At 37.9% G+C, this 19,737-nt stretch overlaps 1 protein-coding gene across 1 annotated transcript in view; it reads left to right on the forward strand.

Annotated features, from left to right (window-relative positions):
- ARMC2 (armadillo repeat containing 2) overlaps positions 1 to 19,737 on the forward strand; it is a 126,257-nt gene that overhangs the window by 43,266 nt on the left and 63,254 nt on the right. The window contains exons 6-9 of the mRNA XM_004372448.2: positions 5,150 to 5,223; positions 9,286 to 9,384; positions 14,356 to 14,531; positions 19,153 to 19,255. Of these exons, the coding sequence (XP_004372505.1) occupies positions 5,150 to 5,223; positions 9,286 to 9,384; positions 14,356 to 14,531; positions 19,153 to 19,255 (452 nt within the window). The remainder of the gene's footprint in view (positions 1 to 5,149; positions 5,224 to 9,285; positions 9,385 to 14,355; positions 14,532 to 19,152; positions 19,256 to 19,737) is intronic.

The raw sequence follows: 19,737 nt of genomic DNA on the forward strand, positions 1-19,737 counted from the left end.
AAATCCTTGACAACTTCAATCTTTTCTCTGTTTATCATGATGTTGCTTATTGGTCCAGTTGTGAGGATTTTTGTTTTCTTTATGCTGAGGTGTATTTTTAGAATTTCTGAATATTTAGAATATCTCCTCTTTGCTCCTCAGGTTCAACCTTTAGCTCAATGCTGAGTTCCAGACTTTAAAAGAGATTCAGACAAACTGACACTCAGAGTAAATGAACAGGCTGATTTGAAGCCATATTATATGGAGAAACAGTTGAAGGAACTGGAGATGTTTGTTAATGACATCAATGATAACAACAACAACAATAATAGTAAACATTTACTGACTACATAATATATGCCTGGGACTGTGCTAAACAATTACATATTACATCACTTAATCCTCACAACAACCTTATGTTGCTAGAGGATACTATTTTTTACCAGCCCTTCATGTACTACTGCAGCAGTACCTCGACAGGGAACTGCCAGAAATTCAAGCCGGATTCAGAAGAGGACTTGGAAGGAGAGGTATCATTGCTGACGTCACATGGATCTTGGCTGAAAGCAGAGAATACCAGAAAGATGTTTACCTGTATTTTATTGACTATGGAAAGGCATTTGACTGTGTGGATCATGAAAATTATGGATAACATTGCAAAGAATGGGAATTCCAGAGTACTTAATTGTGCTCATGTAGAACCTGTACGTAGACCAAGAGGCAGTCGTTTGAACAGAACAAGAGGATACCACGTGATTTAAAGTCAGGAAAGGTGTGCGTCAGAGTTGTATCCTTTCACCATACTTATTCAGTCTGTATGCTGAGCAAATAATCCAAGAAACTGAACTGTGTGAAGAAAAATGGGGCGTCAGGATTGGAGGAAGACTCATTAACAACTTGTGATATGCAGATGACACACGTTGCTTGCAGAAAGCAAAGAACACTTGAAGCACTTACTGAAGAAAATCAAAGATACAGCCTTCAGTATGGATTACACCTTAACATAGAGAAAACAAAAATCCTCACAACTGGACCAATAAGCAACATCATGATAAACGGAGAAAAGATTGAAATTGTGAAGGATTTCATTTTACTTGAATCCACAATCAATGCCCATGGAAGCAGTAGTCAGGATATCAAACAACATATTGTATTTGGCGAATCTGCTTCAGAAGACCTCTTTAAAGTGTTAAAAAGCAAAGATGTTACTTTGAGGACTAAGGTGCACCTGACTCAAGCTATGGTATTTTCAGTCACCTCATATGCATGCAAAAGCTGGACAATGAATAAGGAAGACTGAAGAAGAATTGATTTCTTTGAATTATGGTGTTGGTGAAGAATACTGAATATACCATGGACCAAGACAAATCTGTCTTGGAAGAGGTACAGCCAGAATGCGTCTTAGGAGTGAGGATGTTGAGACTATGTCTCACATACTTCGGACGTGTTATTAGCAGGGGCCAATCCCTGAAGGAGGACATCATTCTTGGTAAAGTAGAGGGTCAGCAAAAAAGAAGACGACCCTCAACGAGATGGATTGACACAGTGGCTGCATCATGGGCTCAGAGGTAGCAACGATTGTTCTGTTGTGCACAGGGTTGCTATGAGCTGAAACCAACTCGATGGCCCCTAACAAAATAACAATATGTACCAATGAGGAAACCAAAGCTTAAGTTAAAAAAACTTACCCAGGGCCACACAGCTAGTAAATGGTAGCACCATGGAATTTAAACCATAGGAGTGGTGGTGGAACATCTTTAAATATTTGAAAGATTGTCAAGAGGAAGAAGGATAAAGTTTTGTTTCATGTGGCTCCAATTATTAGAACCAAGACCAATGGGTAGAAGTCACTGGGAGATAGATTTCTACTGAGCATGAGGTCATCTATTTTTCCTATGCTTTAGCAACACCTTTGAAGGGATTTTATTTTCTTGATGCCTCTCTCTTTCTTCTCCACTAACTCTTACTGTTTATATATATATATATATAACTTCAGCCATGCTGTGCAGAAACACTGCTAGGGTTTCCCTGGCCAGATGGACAGTTATCCTCAGTCCTCATCTTCTTTGACCTGTTAACCATGCTTTCTTTCCCAACATACTTGGACTGTATAAGAGTATAGTTTGTCTATCTTCTTCCTTTGGACCCTTTTTTCCCTTTTTGTCCTTCAGCAGGAGTATCTGATGAGGCCTTGTCCTGAGTCTCTGGTATTTGGGCCACTCTTCTGATTACTTCTGTTCCCTGTGTACCAAAAAGATCTGTAACTGAGTTCTTTTTATGATGTTGTAGATGCTTCATTTTTTATCATAAATTCAACGTGGCAAAACCCAGAATTGTTTTACCCCTCAAATCGATTTACTCTTTAGCCCCCACTTTGTGTTGATGGCAACCCTGCTATGCTGTTCTCCCAGGTCTACATTCTGTTCTTTCCTCTGCTTAAAACCAACCACCAAATCCTATCAACTTTTCATTTATAGGATCTCTTAAATTTGCTTCTTCTTCTCCAGCCCCACTGTGACCCCCAAATGATTATTACTCGTTACCTCTCTCCAAGTCTCCTAAATGTTCTTGTCACTGCATAACCCTAAATACCATCACTTCCTTGTATAAGCACCTATGACAGTTCCTTCTTGTCCATCAAGACGGGTACACTCACTCACCCCAATGTATTAGGCAGCTGTTCCCAGGACTTCCCGGAATAAACCTTCTATTCCTGTCTGCTAGCCCTGTACAATAATCCCCTTCCCTGAGTATCAGGCTTCTCATGCCCCCTATTTTCCTTTACTCATGCTACTTCCCTGCTGAGAATAGTGTTGTCATTTGCTGGTACGACACTTTATTCTTTCAAGGCCCACGTAGTGATCCACTTCTCCCACTCGCTAATCACTTCCTTCTCAGCATCTCTCTAGTTTTGCATCCTGCTGAATTTTACATTCATTTTAATTTTCCGTTTTAAAAAGTTTCTGATTTCCTCAGGAGCCCTGGCGGCGCAGTGGTTAAGAGCTCGGCTGCTAACCGGAAAGTTGGCAGTTTGAATCCACCAGGCACTCCTTGGAAACCCTATGGGGCAGTTCTACTCGGTCCTATAGGGTTGCTATGAGTCAGAATCGAATTGACAGCAACGAGTTTGGTTTTAGGTTGATTTTCTCAAAGTAGATTTTAAACCTCTTCAGGGCCACACTGTGTATGTTCTTTATCCCATTAACATCTAGCATTGGACTGCTCAGACATGTGCTTAATAGATACTTGTTGACTCAGAAAAAAAATGAAAAATAATATTGATCATTTATTAAGTTCTTTAAATGTGCCAGTCACTGTCCTAAGTATAAGGATTGCCCTTGTTTTACGACGCGGAAACCAAGTCCAAGAGGTTAAGTTACCCAAGGTCACATAGCAGATAAGAGCTGGACCCAGGATTTGAACCCAGGTAGTTTGGGTTCAGAGCCTGCACACGCTCAACCACTGCATATGATAAACATATAGAGTAAGAGTCAACTCTCTACTCTTCTTGTGAACTGGTAGGGCCCGGCACTACCAAGCTTTCATGTATGATAAAAAGAATGCTTTTTTTTTCCCCCTCCTAGAAGTGGGAATACACTAATGTGGTATTTAGGGAGGAGCCTTGTTACTGGCCATGACCTCAGGTAGGGTAGATCAGTGACTTTGGATGGAAGGCCATTAGTTGAAAGTGATCTTGCTTGATTTTAATAGTTGTTTAGGACAAGTGTGTATATTGAAAGGAAAGTCTTGCCTCTATTGTTCTCAGACTTTCTTCTTATTTCTGTAAGTGATAAATATAGGAACTTCCTTGACCACACACTTGGCTGAACTTTTGTTGTTTTACCTTTTCATAGAGTTGATTTTCTTTATTTTTGTTTTCTTTGAGATCTGTTCCATCTGAAGCTCAACTCTGAGAGGTTGACAAAGAGGATCTTGTCCCCACATTCTTTGTTTGATTGGCTAGGGATATTTTGCCACCAGACCTATGTTCTCACTATCTACAGAAATAAAGCAATCATTTCAGAGTATTAAATTATTAGACATTTTGGAAGATTAGCTTTATCTTTTCTCTGTTTTATAATAAAAGGAAGTGTTAACTTAAGTGTCAAAAAATGACATGTTTATGAAAAAATATGATATGTGCAGAAGTTAATCTTGCAGTGGTAAAGGCCTGAGGGCCAAGGGATTCTCACCACCCAGGAAGCACAAACCACGGAATACCCATCTGGATGTTCCTGGGTGACCCTGGCCACATGCATACGCATTCTCTCTGGTTTCTACTGCAAATTATATATTTGATGGCAGAAAGAATTTTTTTTCCTAAAACTTGCACTCTTATACTCTCAGTGTTTTTACCTTGGAATTTTGTACATAAATATAAAAGTAAGCACTTTAAAGTATCAGCTCTAGCTAAAGAGAAGCTATGTCCTTCATGATGGTCTCTACACTAAATATAACTAACTTAAAAATGACCCAAGCATAAAATCCTGCTATTGGCCAGCCACTGCTCTTTTATTTGGAAAACACAAAAGTATATGTTATTTAGGGACTGCCTGATGTTACCTCCAATTTTGTTAATATTTAAAATATTTCTAAGAATAAAATATTTTCAGAGAATATTAATTCTACTAATTTTCTTTACTGGAAACAGGACACACTGTGATGTAGTAGTGGAAAGAGCAGTGAACTAGAAATTACGAGTCTTGGGTTTCAGGTCTGACCCTGATGTGTGACCTTGGACACATCTGGCCAGGTTGGGACAGAGTCTGCAAAGAGGGAGTAAGGCTTCTCCCAGCTCCCAGACACTGGGTGTCTGTGATCCAAGCATACCAGAGTTCTTTCTTATTGTAATAGTGACCTCTTGTGGCACATGTCCTTAGTTTTTTGTTTTTTTTTAATTTTCTAAGTAGACTTCGGATTTTTACTTTTGTTGTTGTTGTATCTAGTCACAGTATTCCGTATTGTTAGGCAAACCTGACTTGTTTAAAAAAAAAATCATAATTGGAAATCAGAGATTGGTTAAAATGGGATATAGAGTATCAGATCCCATTTTATAAACAATTCTCTGTGATTTCTTTAGAAACTGTATATAGCTGACTCACGACATTTACAGAAAGCGCAATGCTTTGGTTTTTGTGCTGAGTCTTTTTGTATATCCTCTTCCTCCTAGGGACCAGGGGCGGAGGCATGCCCGGGCCTCATCTTGCCCCAGCCGCTCGGACCTGAGCCGACTAGAAACCACAGGTGAGGAATCAGTCGTGTTCTTAGAGTTTCCCAAGACCCCTTCCTTGACAGTGTCTGCATCCGTAGGAAAAATATTGGCATTGAAGATATCTGATGTTGGCTCTCTAAGTGAAAACTCCAGAACTTTGTCCAACTTGACCACAGATAAACGTTTATTTTTATAGGTTCTTTTTTTTTTCCAGGACAGTCTTACAATTCCCTAGCTCTGGTTCCTTGCATGTCTACAGATGAGTCTTTATGATCTCGCGGAAATTTTGTAAAAGCATTTGGAAATTTGCACAGTGACGTCAACATGAATTTAAAATCATTACTCACTTAAAGGAAACTCTATTAACCATATTAAGACAGCCCTTTTGGACTTTAAGCTGTTTAATTGAGAAAATATGTAACAGTATAAATCACAGGCTAGAACTGATACAAAATGTATTCATGCAATGGAATGTAGCAATTAGAAAATGAACTAGAGTACATTTATAATATTGAGTGAAATAAGTACAAACAGAATATTGAGTGAAAAAAGTAAGTTGCAAGCACAGTGACATATATTGTTTATGGATACAAATCTATGTGCTAAACTTGTAAAATTAAATAAAATAGCAGTAAGCAGCCAATTTAGAGTTGGTTACACCTGGAGACAGAAGGAGAAGGGGAATGGATCAGAGGGGAGGCATACAGAGAGCTTCAACTATATCTATAATGTTTTATTTATTTAAAACAAGGAAACTAAACCCATTGCCATCAAGTCAATTACAACTCATAGTGACCCTATAGGACAGAGTAGAACTGCCCCATAGGGTTTCCAAGGAGTGGCTGGGTGATTCAAACTGCTGACCTTTTGGTTAGCAGCCGAGCTCTTAACCACTGCACCACCAGGGCTTCTTAAAACAAGAAAGAGGAGTGAAAATATGGCAAAATGTTAATAATTGCCCAAAGATTTTTCATACTTTTTTGTAAGCTTAAAATATCTTGAAACACTGACAAAGAAAGGAGAGAAATTATATGAAACCAAATTAATATTAAGTAAAAATATATATTTTATTATCTTCAAAACTAATTTCTTATCAAATAAAAGGATTTGTGTGACCAATGGGAGTTACTGTAGTACTCAGGAAAATCTTAGATATACTGATTTCCGAGTCAGCATTGTTGCTAAGGATTTCACATTTACATGCTAAAAACATCAGCCAATGAACACAGTGTCAAGTTTTTGGGTCCAGAATTCAAAGCTGTGGTTAAGAATATAACCACTGAGACAGCAAAATCTTTAAAAACATGCTGAAATTTTTTGCTTGACTTACCCAATTTCCTGTTGAATCATATATGTATGTATATTTTTATATTTAGCAAACCGTGAACCTAGATGAAAGTGCTTTCTAAAATATTAAGTTGTTGCTCAAGACTGAGACAGACTATTTATTTATTTTGGTGGACCTTAAAGAAATAATCACATCATTCTATGTTTCAGCTTCTGGAATAACTCAGGGTTAGTGTATAAAATTTTCTCTTGAGAGCAGAGATGGGGGGAAGTAGTCGAAGGGGGTGGAAATGTGAATAGGCAGTAGCCCGACACAACTGTGTACACTGGGATTCCTGGGAGAGAGTTAGAAACAAACCCTTATACCACACTGTAGAGCTAACTTCTGCTCTGAGAAGATACAAGCCTTGGAAATATTTAGAAGGGTTCATGAGGGCCCTTCCTTTCTTAGGGTTAAATAAACTGTTCTGCAGTTTCTGACTCAAGCCTGTAATTCATTTCTTCCTAGGGTGGACGTTTTGGATTTTGTTTGTCCTGAGAAGCTGGTTGATGATCATGGTTTCTCACAGAGCTATAATCTTAAAGAGCATATTGCCTAGAAAATGCTGATTTAAACTCACTGAGCTTGTATTTCCAGTACATTTAAGTGTGTCATCATAAATATTTGCTGATTCAATTGATTAAATTATCATTCTGGCTTATCATTTTTCTGGCTTTTCCCCTGCCTTAATGTATGTTAATTTTATGCCCATACTTTGAACTTTGAATATGTTAGTTATCTGGGAATATGAGCAACTAAGTTTTTTATACTGCTTGAATATTCATGTTTGCTTTTGGAATCCATATCCGTATTTTATCAAAGTTAAGGCAGACTCATAAAAGTAGTGATCGAAAAATTGGAAATGGTGCTATACAGTCCTTTATCTGCAGTTCTGAAATCCTAAAAGCTCTGAAAGCTGAAAGATTTTTCAAGCTCATTTAGTGGCAATACCTGACCTGAACTGATGGGAACCAATTGCAGACTTTATTTCACTAGTGTGAATATCCATATATTTTGCTACAGGGTGCTGCTGCAGAAGACCCTGCTGAGGTGGTATCTAATATACAGTGTATGCACCGTATTACCTCTCTAAAATCCAAAGACTTCTGAATCCCATAAGACATCTGGCCCCAAGATTTTGAATAAGGGGTTGTGAACCTGTACTGATGTGAACTGATTTTGTCCTAAAGACAATTTAGCTGAGTATTTTCTGGCGAATTCTTGCTTATGGGTTAGATGGATTATCCTAAAGCTTGCTACTAAGGCTATTGACAGCACCAGAGCTGTCTCGTGGTGGCTTTGTTGACAACTCCTTTCTATTTATTTTTGTGGCTGGAGTGCTCTTTGATACCTAGTGTGCACGGGTGTCTATTGGTGGTGGGACGGTTTGATAAAAGGCAAGTCTAGACTTGCTGCAATTCAGAGTGGCCGTTTGCAGCACAGGGCGCGTTAGGGGAAGGAAGGCCTGTGTGTTGGGGCGACATAGTAACATGTATAGACTTCTTGCTTCCCCTGGATGATGTCATCGCAGTGCGTTTGGAACATTTCTCGTTGGATGGTTTGGGGATTCATTTCAGACATCTCAGTTTTATATAGATAATTGAGAAGAGACTTTATTGGATTCTTTGTTGCAGATAATTTAAACTGTGTCAAGAAAACATTAATATGGATACCTACTAAGGCTTAGACACACACATATATTTAATATGTTTTGTATATTTTTTCTCTCTTCAAGAGTGATACAAGTGTACTAGAGGTTCGGGAAAATACAGAATAACACATAAAAGAAATTAGTAACCCATAATCCCAATACTTAGAGATAAACCTTGTTACCCCATTTTACAAAGAAGTGAAGGAACTTGCCCAAAGTCACCCAGCTAGTAGGAGTCAAACCTTCAAACCTAGACAGTGACTCTAGAATCTGTGCTCTTAAGTGACCTTGTACCGCATCCCTCGTCAGCTTGTCCTTTTTTTTAAGCTAAAACAAGATCACTGATGGAGCAGGAATTAGAACTGAGATCTGTCAGCCCCCAGAGCCTGTGCTTTCCTACTATGCCACGTGAAATTACTTGGCTTTAAGAGCCCTAGTGGTACAATGGTTAAGCGCTCGTCTACATAACTGCTCTACTACTTAACCAGAATGTCGGCGAACCCACCCAGCAGCTCCACGGTAGAAAAACTTGGCCATCTGCTCCCATAAAGATTACAGCCTAGGAAAGCCTACGGGGCAGTTTTACGCTGTCATATAGGGTTACTATGAGCCCGAATCCACTGAATGGCAACCAGCAACAACAACAACAGCACTGAGCCCATAGTAGTATGCACAGTTTTCTTTTTATGGAAAAGAGGGTCCCTCCAGGCTTTTCTTTTAGATATTGTTTTATTAAACATTTTCAAAATCCTTATTCTTTACATTTCTATAGTTATCTATTTATTCTACATTACAGAGAAATAAGTTTAAGTAAAAAAAACTGTTTGCCTTACTGATAATAATTTCAACATTATTTACAAATCTTAATACTTTAATTAAGTGTCCAAATCATATTTCAAAGTTCTTATTTCTTTACATTATCTTATCTGAGTTTAATTTGGGATGATTTGATTAGGAGACCTGTAGTTCTAATTTGAATTAGTAGTTTGGGGGACATCATGTAATTTAATTCTCTGGTTTGTTAGTTTTAGTGATGAGCAGTAAAGACTTGAGGCTGTGCTTCAGTTACAGCTCCTTTTTTCACGGCTTGTCTCCTGTTCTGAGTTTCTTTTGCAGCCTCAAAAGCCAACTTGCAAGAAAAGGACACAGAAAAAGAAGCAGATGAAGTCTTCTGGAATACAAGGATCGTACCAATTTTGCATGAATTAGAGAAGGGTAAAAAAAAAAAAAAACTAACAGTTTTTGTCTTAAATTGAAAACATCTATATGTTCACCATTGCTCTGATATTTTTAGTACACTTTGACTATCATCGTTTCTGTGAACGTGTTCAAAAACAAATGAAATGATCTGTTTTTTACTCAATAATATGTCTCTGTGGAGTCCCTGGATGGTGCAGTCGGTTAAGTGCTTGGCTACCAGCCAAGAGGCTGGAGGTGGGAATCTACCCAGAGACACCTCAGAAGAAAGGCCTGGCAATCTACTTCTGAAAGGTCACAGCCATTTAAAACCCTATGAAGCACAGTTCTACTCTGACGCACGTGGGGTCTCCACGAATCAGAATCAACTCAACATCAACTGTTTTTTTTTTATGCACCTATTAAATATTGCACATAAGCCTTGTTTTTAGTGAGTAAAATTATATTTTTAATGTACCAAGTCAGCCTAATTCTAAAACTCCCTTTGTAATATAAATGATCACCTCCTCTGCCTGAAAAATTCTAGCTAGATCTTTCTTGTTCATGCAAGAAAGTGAAAGATTAAAACAGATTTCAGTCCTCTGAAACTTTGACTAAGTCTCATATCCTGGCATCCATGACAGATGTGCCCATGTTTTCTAGATCCAAATATGTGTGTGTGTCCTGCTTTCCTGAGGTTTAGCACATCTGTCAGGGGTACACTCCCAGGGCAGGAAGTGGCCTAGAATGTGCCCAGCACCCTGGAGTGACCCAGCAGGGAAGGCCCACAACTGATGGGTCCTGGCAAGGGTTTGGAGAGCTTGTCAGAGGAATGGACCCCCATCTTCTCCCCCTCTGAAGCTTCTCAGACACTCTTGTTTCTGAAGTTGAAACAGATTCCTTCTAGCTGTGGTTTCAGCCTGTCTTAGTTATCTAGTGCTGCTATAACAGAAATACCACAAGTGGGTGGCTTTAACAAACAGAAATTTATTCTGTTTAGGAGGCTTGAAGTCTGAATTCAGGGCACCAGTTCCAGGGGAAGACTTTCCCTCTCTGTTGCCTCTGGGGGAAAGCCTTGGCATCAGTCTTCCCCTGGGTCTAAGAGTTTCTCAGTGCAGGGACTCTGGGTCGAAAGGATGTTCTCCACTCCCATCTCTTCTTTCTTGGTGGTAGGAGGTTCCCTTCTCTCTGCTTGCTTGTTAATCTCTTTTATATCTCAAAAGAGATTGACTCAAGATATAACCTAATTCTGTAGATTATGTCCTGCCTCATTAACATACCTCCCTCTGATCCTGCCTCATTAACATCACAGAGGTTAGGATTTTCAGCAATTAGGATAATTACATCAAATCACAAAATGGAGGACAACCACACAATACTAGGAATCATGGCCTAGCCAAATTGACACATATTTTTGGGGACACAGTTCAGTCCATAACATAGCCCTAGGGCCGAGCACAGTGTCTGACAGACAGCACACGGTAGGCCCTCAGTAGGAATTATTGCGTGGATGCTCCTTAGATGAGTGAACCACCATGGTAGCCACAGGAAGACATCCTAGGAGAAGCAGGGTAAATAAGTCCTTCCCAGCAACCCAACAGGGAAGTCGTGCAAAAGACTTGCTTCTTAAAAGGTTTGAATGACCTGACCCCTAGGTGGCTCCCTGTTGGTGCCTAGCTGTGTTCATGGTTGAGTGGCGGAGCCCTGAACAGGGTTTCTGGTCCTGTGTTGCTACTAAGCGTATGACTATGGGGAAATTACCCAGTTTCTGTGGGCAGGAGCATCCTTACCCACCAGAGAGGGGTGGATGAGCCTAGATCATCTCCAAAGTGCTCTGCAGCTCACAGGTCCTAAGAGTATAAACAGATGACTTCCCCCCTCTGTAGTCACTAATTCTCACCCTCATATTAATGTGCCTGGTTAACTTTGAGCTGTTTTAGAAAACTAGTGAAAGCAGTCATCTAGGTAAGGATGAAAAAAGAAAACTTGTTAGGAAACATTAAATGGGGAGAATGAGTTAGTAGCACAAAGGAATATCCTGAAGGAGATCTTCAACATGAAGTATTTAAAGAGAGCCCTGAGGGCTCTGCCACTGTGGACAGAGAATTGAACAGAAGTTGGAGTTTGGAAGGGGATTATTAAACACGAAAGTGTGACGTCTCTCCCCATAGATAACTCTTAAGAACGGTAAATGGCAGCATCAGGGGCTAGATTACTTGACCCTTCCTTGAGAGTCTTTTTTTTTTCTTTTAATTTTGGCATAATTTCAGATTTACAAAAACGTTGCAAGTATAGTACAAAAAATAGTACAATGAAACCTTGAGAGCCGGAACAAGATGGGACTGCCTTGTTTTTCCAGGTCTCACAAGTTTTTCACCTTTGACAGAGTACAGTCTTAACGCTTTTCTATAGCACGTTTTAGTCGAAAATATTTTAGCTTTCCTTCTCTGACAGGTTTCTGCCTTACACAGGTTCCGGCTTTCACAGGTTTTACTGTAGTAAAAGAATCTGTATACTCTTCACCCAGATTCCCAAAATATTAATATTTTACCATAATTGGCTTTATCATTCTGCTCCTCCTTTCCCCCCTCCCACATGCACACAGAGATTTTTTGTTTGTTTTGTTTAGTCATTGGAGAACAAGTTGCAGGCATGATACCTCATACCCCTAATTACTTGGGCCTGCATTTTTACCAAAAAAAAAAAAAAGTATTATCTTACATATCTGGAAATTATAATCAATACAATACAATACAAATCATATTCAGATTTTGCCAGTTGTCCCAATAATTTCCTTTATGGGAAAAGAAAATCCTGGATCACAAGTTGCAATTATTTGTCTTGTCTCTTTCATGATCTTGAACCAATTATATTATAAAATGCACTGCAATTTGGGTTTGTCTGATACCTTCTCACAATTAGATCCAAGTTAGGCATTTTGGCAGGTGCTGTGTCCTTCCTGGTGCATCTTGTCATGATGCTGATTTGTTCCGTTACTGATGATGTTAACTTTGATCACTTGACTAAAGTGGTGTCTGCCAGGTTTCTCCACTATTAATAAAGCTACCATTTTTCCAGAGCTTGAAACTAGTTTATTCTTGTTCACCTCCTTTCATCCTGGGGATCTTGTCAAAATGTAGATTCTGATTCAGTGTATCTGGGGTGGAAATGCAAATTCTCAGCAGGTAGTTGAACCATAAAGAACCAATCTGAAGCCTTGTATTTTTCCCTTTGTGATTCATAAGTATCTTGCGGGGAGAAGTTACTTTGAGACTATGTTACTCACCTGTCACTACTCATCAAACTTTCACCCATGATCTTTAGCCTCTTGAAAATCTTGATAACTCTGAGGTTCAAGTTGTATTTTGAGGCTGTATGGCATTTATAACAATCCAGTTGGTATAAAGAATTCATTTGATCAATAGTTTAAATTTGACACTTGAGCTTTCCTTTTAAATTTTCCTTTTAAGCTAAAATAACTACTGTTGAGTAGAACTCACCAAACTGAAGAGTTTGTGGAGGGAAGTGTTAGAAAAATACCTTGAGGACCACCCACTGCCAGCGAGTGGCTCATAGCCTAGACTTACGAGTTATGAAGAAACTGCCAGTCACAGAAGAATAAAACAACAGAAGTCTTTCTTACAATAGAGTTCAAGTTTTCCCTTTATTTAAAGTTAGTCTAAGTCATTTCCCATCAATTCATTTATTTAAGTGCATAACTGAAAGGCATTGAAGGTTACTTAGCTATTGAGGTTTAAAATTTTTTCTTAGATGTTATTGTTGAAAAGAGCTAAAAATGGCCTGAGTCATTTCCTTCTGCAGGCGCACACTTCCTCTATGTGGGCTTTTAAGAGCACATTATGGTATTTATTTAAGATTGGTTTCCTACTTTTAAATTCTGTGACGGAATCTATAAGAGATTTTTTTTTTTCTAACTGATTAACATACCTGGGATTCTTATAGTCCCCCTTATTTCTACTTTATATGCTTTTATTTCTTGTATACCTATTAGTATGGCTACCACTTTCAAAAACTACTTTCATCAGAATTCTAATTACAAAATACAATGTTCTACATCTCCATGATTCCAAACTGTTCTTTTTATACTCCTCTTTTCTAATAACCACCTTTAATCATGGTAGAGCTGGTGACATTTTGAGATTTTGTTCTATTTGAGCCCTATTTTCTCAGATGATGAGCATTATTCTCATGAAGAAAATATTGATCATTATTCTCATCAACAGATATGTTAGAAAATGAATATTAAATTATGTTACATGTTCTCATTGTATCACACACTGTTGATACAAAGATACGTAAGACACAGTTCCTACTGACTTAGCGTGACATTCATTTGAGGACATCAGGCACATAATACAACCTACGCATATATACATGAATGTGAAAAATAAATAACAATAACCCATTGCCACTGAGTCAATTCCGACTCATAGTGACCCTATAGCAATACAAGGTAGCATTTGTTGAATGCAATTTCACAGGCGATTACTGTGGAATAGTGCATCTTTTCTGGAGGAGTTGGAACATGAAAAGAGTCTCGAAGGACTGAAATCAGTAGGAATGAGGGTTAGGAGAACATCCCAGGCCATTGGAACCATGTTGCAAAGGGTTGGAGGTGCAGATGCAAGTGGTATCCTTCCGTGAGACTGAACAGAGCACTGGCCGAAATGGAGGGCATTTGGAATAAAGGAAACCAGCTGAAATAGGTGACATTTCCATTCTTCAGTACACTCTTTGAAAGACTGTGTATTATAGGTAAGCTGACTTATTAGTAAATAAGTCAAGATGGTAGGAGATGGACCAAAGAAATGAAAATAAAAATCCAGTAGATGAAAGTGATAAGAGAAGGGGAAAAAACAGCTCAGGAATTTGAGTATGTCCTATGATGTTAATTATGGGGCTTTTTACTTTTACCGTCTATGTTTGACACACTTGAAAAATTGACCTTAAATAGTAAGTGTTGCTTTACTCTCTTTGCTCTTGTGACAGAAGAAAACATTGAAACTGTTTGTGCTGCTTGCACACAACTTCACCACGCTTTAGAGGAAGGAAACATGCTTGGAAATAAGTTTAAGAGAAGAAGTATTCTCCTGAAGACCCTCTATAAACTAGTTGATGTTGGTTCAGACTTGCTCAGCCTTAAACTTGCAAAACTTATTCTAGCAGTAAGTTTTTCTTTCCTCTGGTTTGACACATAAAAGCTTTGTTTAATGCTTTATTGGTAAATATTATAAAGAAGATTAGAAATTTAGTGCATTTGTTTAGAACCCTAAAAAGATGAAGGTAATCTGACATCCCTAAATTTGACTAGAAAGTACTATCTAAGGAACTAAGGCTGAGTACGTAGAAAATGTTCAAATAAACTTTTACATTTAGACTGTGACTAGGTTTAAAAAAAAACTCTAACAATAGGCAAATACATTCATAACTGTTGCTCAAGTAACTTGACTGGAGATCCATATCAGATACTGCAGGCTGTGGTTTCTGCCCTCCAGCTTCTGCTGGGTGCTTATCCTGTCACAGGATTTAATAAATAAGATAATTTGGGCCATGGATGCAATGGCCAGGTGCTTTATGAAGCAGCCTGAAACAGAGAAACAGCTGCATTTGGTCATGGGAAGGTCGCCCTTGGTCGTTGTAGAAGGCTCCCTGAGGTGTTAGGAGAAAAACCAGACACCAAATAAAACTCTGTAGAAACTCGATCTTGAACAAAATGATATCATTGTTTGAGGGGAACACTTTCTTACCACTGCCATAAACAGTTGGAAACCAAAAGATAAGACACACATATTATAGAATGTTCTAAGAGAGCCGCTAAAACAAATGAAAGAAGCTTTGTTTACCTGGTTTCATAACAGTAAAAGCTTTTATGCTAACGCTCTATAATTCATATAATTTAAAATCTTAAAGTACACAGTGAAGGTAAGTGTTGGCATACTTACTAACAGTTTAGTAAGAGCGTCCACAGTTTCTCATTTTGATAATGGTATCTTTCATAAAGCAGAATATCTTATATGTAATTTTTTGGAGAGGCTGCATTCTTATTTAGCTGTCACCCAAAACAACCCAGCCTCTTTTTTAAGTTGTAATATGTGTCTCAGAAAGCAGCATTTCTTTGAAATAGTGATTTCAGTGATATTTTCATTTCCCCCCTCTGTTGATGATATCTGATCAATTAGCTTTAATAAAATAAAAAGAGTATAAACCACAGAGAGGATTTAAAGTTAAAAAAAAAAAAATGCGAGGAGAAAATGAAAAGGCATCTGCATGCTTGCCCTCCTCCTTCATTGGCCCTGGATTCAGGGTGCCACTTGGCCAGAAGGAAGAGCCCTGGTGTGAGGCTGGAGTCCTCTGCCCACGCAGTTCCCCTGGGGCAGAACCAGGCTGCCAGCTGCCCAGGGTTTACCTTTCCTTTTTTCATTTGAGTCTTAGAAATTTTGCTCCGAATATACCAAGCCAAAAAAAAAACAAAACAAAACAACCTTTTTGTTAGAGAAGATGTCATGAACTTGTTAATGTTTTGCAGAGAAAATATCATCTTGGTTATTAGGGTGTTGTTCAAATTATATCCATGGCGCAGTTTAACTACTTCAGGGCAAAAGGCGAAGTGATCTGCCAAGCAGTGAACATAAAACATGTGATTAGATGCAGCCCTCTGCCTGGCACTGACTGCCTTGCTGAATCAGGGGCCAAACCGGATAGGCGAACCCCAGAATGCAGAGATAGATAAGTCCTCCTTTCTGAGTAACTATAGAACCGCAAGGTCAGAAGGGGCCTTCAAGTCCAGCTTCCCTGAATCTCTTGCAACATCCCAGGCAAAATGTTTTGCTTAGGCATTGGAGAGGGGGCTCTCGGTAAATTTCAAAACGACCACATTAGAAATAGCCATTGAAGAAGAAAAGTTAGCAGAAACTAAAGATATGTGAGACTGAGACTAGAGATTTTTGATAACTTCTTTCTGCCAGTATTTCATCTACCAGTTTAATATTACAATTCAGACATTTAAAACTATTTATAGTTTAAAAATGTCAGTGAGCGTTATGTTAGTGTTTCTGGTTAAAGCATTCTTTGGTTAGGTGGGGATTTGCCAGACAACCATTTCAGTTTTAACCTTTTTATTGAAAAATGTCACAAAAACGTGTCAGCCTACATTAAGTTTTTTTTTTTTTTTAAATAAAAACATATATACAGTATAAATGCAATTGAATTCAGGAGGGGAAAAAATCCAGTACCCTGTGTACCCCAGGGAAAAAACAGAAAAGAAATACGAATATGTCAACAGTGATAATACTTAGTGTTAGCCTTATGGGTGATTTTAAAAATTTTCTTCTTTTCTTTAAGTTGCCAAAAATGCTTTAAGTAGACTAGACTACAATTTTTAACATAGGAAGAAACCATCTACTACAAGAGCCTACTTGGTGCTAGAGACTCTTCTTGAGAAGTGAATAAAGTAGACAAAGCCACTGGCTTCTCTGGCTGGCTGTAGCAAGGGAGACAGACAGCAAACACGTAAACATACACAGTGCCAGAGGGGGTTAATGGGTGCTGGGGGAAGACAATAAAACAGAGTAAAGAGAATGAGGAATGATGGGAGAAAGAGCTGTTTTGTATAAGGTAGTCTATATTTCTTACATATAATTTAATATTTTATTATCTGTTCATGTCTCAAACTCTTAATTATGAATTATAGTTATCCCTGAGGAAGGTACAAAGAATTGCTTTAAATGTAATCTGACCTTACAGCATGCCTGGACATTGTTGTGGGTATCTTATTTTTTTTTTTTTTTAGTGAAATCTCTGACACAGATTTTTTATTGTTGTCCTTTGCCACTTTTCGCTAAAATTGTTAAGAGGGGGGGAAGGAGGAGTTAGGTTAGTTTTATTCATTTATTTTTTTGACAATTTGTATTAAGCAGTTAATACATGCACCACACATAGAGTAATAAATCATGATTTTGACTTCAAAGAGCTCACAACAATATATATTTCCATCGATGTAGAATTTTTCGCTATTAAGTCAACTTATTTTCTTTTCTTCTAATAATATTTTTAAAACACGTAATCACTAAAATTGAGAAAAGTTCCTATTTCTTTTTTCCTCCTGCAAACAAAAGGACTCTTCATTCTGCCACACGTTGCAGTTTCGGAGGCTTCTGTAAAGTAACAATGCTTTTCCAAGTTTAAAGTGTGATCCAGTCACCTGAGGGCCTAGTTAAAAATGCAGATTCTGGTTCAGGAGCCCAGGTGGTACAGTGGTTAAGAGCTGTGGCTGCTAACCAAAAAGTTGGCAGTTTGAATCCACCGGCCACTCCTTGGAAACCCCATGGGGCAGTCTCTGTCCTGTAGGATCACCATGAGTTGAAACCGACTCAACCTCCATGGGTTTCTGTTTTCTGGATGGGGCCTGAGAGTCTGCACTTCTAATACACACCCACGTGATGCCAAGATTGTTTATGTGATCTCTCAGAGGCACAGACTCCTCAGCTGCAGAATGGGAATGACAACACCTAATTTGTAGAGTTGCTCTGAGAATAACCTATGTGTAAGTGCCCACTGCAGGAGCTGGCCCCGAACCTGCTCCGTGGGCAATGCTCCCGCCTCCCCCTCCAGCACGGGGCTGGCCATCTTGGTGTCTCCTACAGTGCACAGCAGTGTCCACAATAAGAGCTCGCTAAATACTTAGGAATCAAACAACATAGAACAAATCTTTAAAAAATATGTGGGACAAATTCTTTTTTTACTAACTGGAAACTAATTTGAAAAATATTAAAGATAATTTTAAAAATAGTTTCAATGATTAAAAAACACCTATAATGCCATCTTTGTCACACAAATATTTATTTCTTCAGATGACCTCATTTCCTCAAACATATTTTCACATTGTTGCAATGAGAGCAGGGAATATTTTCTTCAAACAGTAGATGAATGCTTTTCCCTTTCAACATGGTGTTCACAGTTATATTTTTGGTGACTGCTTAATAGTAAAGAGTATTGATGTTCTACAGTTTGTGAAACTTTTCCCCAATATTGGACATTTAGGATGATTTTAGTTTTATTTTTTACTATTTTAGATAAATATGCAGCTAATTTAGAATACTTGGTTCAGTTTGTCATCCCATATTGTGCTTTTAAGAAAGTGTACTTCCTAATTGCCCCATGCTTAATTTACTTGGATATTTGTGTATGATTTACAAGGTACTTTTATACTGTGAACATTACTTTGATTAAATCAAAGCATTATAGAAATAGACTTTAAAAATAAATATGTGTTTGTTTTATCTAATCAAACAACATTACTTTTTTATTTTCTTTTACACAAATGATAAAGAGCTTAGTACTTTTCCCCATTCTTTGCTTTCTGTCATCCCGGCTACGTATTTTTTTCTAAATTAGTTAAATCTGAAATTATGTTACCCCTCTTCTTTCACTTTTGTGTTTTTGAGCAACTACTCCATTTATTTAAATTTATCAACATCATACCACCTTTCTTCCTCATTTACTCTTTAAAAGGTGTAATCTTAATATATGATACTAAGTGAAGTAAGAAATAATGTTTATTATTAAAATGTGCTTACTGTAAAGGTAATTTATATCATATTTAGTATCAGGTTACATACTGTAGTTGGCAAATATGTGGCCTAAACTCTTGAAAGTTAGCTTCTTTAGAACTTTTATTTATGTTCTAAAAGTACTCTTGCTGCATTTTTAAAATAGATGTTTATGTTAAAAAATTATGGCGTGCCTTGATTTCTCTCTGCAACAGAAATGTGTTTTCTTTCTCTGCAGCTTAAAGTGAGTAGAAAGAATCTCCTTAATGTCTGCAAACTTATATTTACAATTAGCAGGAGTGAGAAGAATGATTCTCTGATTCAAAATGACAGCATTCTGGGTGAGTGTCATTCAGCTCTGCCATTGAGCAAATGTTGTACTTGAGTACAAATGAAATGTTTGGAGAGAAAAGTTTTAATTAATGATAGTTAGAATATTTTATTTACTAGTAAAATGCAGAAATGATCTGATACTTATTTTTGCTTTGTACTTCTCTGTGTTTTCCACTTTCAGTTTAATACAGCCTAGGAGGGTAGTCAGCTTTTTTTTTTTTTTTTAATGCCTATAGTAACATTATGTGGCTTTACAAAGTCTTCCCTAGTTAAAAATTCATTTCCTGTACTTGGATTTACTTTTAGAAAAGAATGCAGTTAATAGTATTTGACATAATTGAAACATTTATTCTTTTGACATACTAAAAAAAAAAAACACCATTGCCATTGATTTGATTCTGACTCATAGCGACCCTATAGGACAGAGTAGAACTGCCCCATAGGGTTTCCAAGGAGTGGCTGGTGGATTTGAACTGCCAACCTTTTGGTT

This window comes from Trichechus manatus, unplaced genomic scaffold (genome assembly GCF_000243295.1).
Source record: "Trichechus manatus latirostris isolate Lorelei unplaced genomic scaffold, TriManLat1.0 scaffold00017, whole genome shotgun sequence".
Classification (NCBI taxonomy): Eukaryota; Metazoa; Chordata; class Mammalia; order Sirenia; family Trichechidae; genus Trichechus; species Trichechus manatus.